We start from the raw sequence: 2,107 nt of genomic DNA, 5'->3' as shown, positions 1-2,107 counted from the left end.
ATGAGTTTCTAGTTGACTTTTTTTCACTGGTAACCAGAGAGGGTTTCTCCCTCTATTATGCCCACTATAAATAATATAAAATATGGTATTCAGGAAACATGTCTGCTGTGTTTCTAGGATTATGCCTAATACATAGCATCATATCTAAAATGAAATGAGTGTTGAAAACTGTTGAATGGGGGAAAATAGGATGATCTTTTACAAGTGATATCTTAAACATAATTTCTAATTATTACTGTCTGAATGTGTTATATTAAAATTACATTAAAAACAAATGCTCCAAAGATGTGCTAGAATCTTTTTATCTTTTTTGAACAGGGTCTCATATAGTGCAGGGTGGCTTCAAACTGGATATATAATTGAGTATTATCTTAACTTTATGATCCTCCTGCCTCTGCTTCCTAAGTGCTGAGATTATAGACATGGACATCCATACTGGATTTATTCAGTGCTAAAGATGCAAGTGAGGGCTTTTTAAATGCTAGACAAGCACTCTACCAATTGAATTTACCTCTAGCCTCAAATTTATATTATTACAATTGGTGAGTGGAATATAATGGAATATTTTAAATGATCACATCAAGCTGGGGGTGTATCTCCCAAAGAGAATACCTGCCTAATATGTACAAGGCTTTGTGTTCAACCCCCAAAACAACAACATCATGACCCCCAAAATACAAAATATACTTAAAACATTATATGATATTATAAAGAAAAAATTGTAGACCTATACAAGGGCTAAGGGGATATGTTGCGGGAGCTCCTTCCACTCCTTCAGCCAATAGCTGCTGAGATACCAGCTCATTGGGGTGTGGTCTCTCTCCCTTTAAAAAAGCGGCCACTTCCCTCTTCTCTCTCTCTTGCTTTCTGCTCCACTTCCGGCAACTAGACTTCCTTCCTGATTGCGCAGACGGCTGTTGTCTGGGACGGTGATCTGTAAGTTTTTTCCCCTTTAAATAAATAACCATTCTATTAATCATAATTCCAAATTGGTGTGGGATTGTTTGTGATTTACACCTTCAGGGATATATCTCATTGGCAGTATATCAATAATAGGAATGAATTGTAAAGCTAAAGCTGTGTGTTCCCTGTTACTTTATCATGAATGGAAAGAATACTTTATGTGTTAGAAAGGACTGAGAAGCAGTAGGGTATATTTGGGAGATAAGTCGGATATTTTTTTCTTCTTCCCACTTATTTCTTTATTTGCTAAACATACTATTGTTATTTAAAAGTTACTTCAAGCCAATTAAAAAAAAATCAAAGAAATGAGGTGTTCTCTGAAAGACAAGTAAGGAAAATATTTTGTTTTGCAGAAAGTTGCTTGGAATGAAACCAAAATTGAAGTTGTAAGTTATGTGGAAGAGGCTGGATTTGAAGTCATGGAAAACTCCATGTTTTAACGGCATCATGATATTCTGAAAAGAATTCAAATAGGACTCCATGATAAAGGCAAGAACTGATATTTCTTGGCAACCAAGAATTTCAAATGAACACACAGCACACAATTTGATTGCGAGGCAACAAATCCAGACACACGAGTCTCCAATGTCTCATCTCTTGAAGTGTACAAATCTCATCAAACCACCTGGCTCACAGCAGGACAATGAACACATCTGAGCAGGGCACCTCGTTTTCCCTCCCACAGTATATAAAGTATCACCCGGCCTGGTTATACAGGCCAGTCTTTGCAATTTGCATGACTTACTTTGAATATCACATGTTAATTTGGTTTGAGCTGCCAACAGTAGCACTTTCAGCTATAGTGATGGGAAGAAACAGTGGAACCCATCCAGAGTGAACCCAAATACAGGGCTGTCTTTCCCGCAGCAAGTGGAAGCTATCATTTCATGGTGCTTTTCCCCTTCGAGCTCTAGAATACTTCTTTCAAGAACTGAGTCTGTGTGTTGGGGTGTGAGATGAAGTGATGTGGAGCCGGAAACAAAGACTATGACCAGTTCCATTTGCCTGTCTCAGGAAGCATCCCAGCCAAAGTAACTAAAAATGTGCACTAAGACATCCTGCCTGGGTCTAAGGAGATGAATGGCTCAGCTGGCCAAGTGCTTGGTGAAGAAGCATAAGGACCTGAGACTGGTTACCCAGCCCC

At 38.5% G+C, this 2,107-nt stretch overlaps 1 protein-coding gene across 1 annotated transcript in view; it reads left to right on the top strand.

Moving 5' to 3' along the window:
* The window catches only part of Il5ra (interleukin 5 receptor subunit alpha), a 30,991-nt gene extending 29,155 nt beyond the window's left edge, over positions 1-1,836 (top strand). Inside the window, exon 11 of the mRNA XM_005364957.3 lies at positions 1,317-1,836. Coding sequence (XP_005365014.1) covers positions 1,317-1,403 — 87 coding nt within the window. The 3' untranslated portion in view covers positions 1,404-1,836. The remainder of the gene's footprint in view (positions 1-1,316) is intronic.
* The last annotated feature ends 271 nt before the right edge of the window (positions 1,837-2,107 follow it).

This window comes from Microtus ochrogaster, unplaced genomic scaffold (assembly GCF_000317375.1).
Source record: "Microtus ochrogaster isolate Prairie Vole_2 unplaced genomic scaffold, MicOch1.0 UNK1, whole genome shotgun sequence".
Taxonomy (NCBI): domain Eukaryota; kingdom Metazoa; phylum Chordata; class Mammalia; order Rodentia; family Cricetidae; genus Microtus; species Microtus ochrogaster.
The sequence above is the reverse complement of the archived record's forward strand: the minus strand, read 5'-3'. Positions and strand labels throughout refer to the sequence as shown.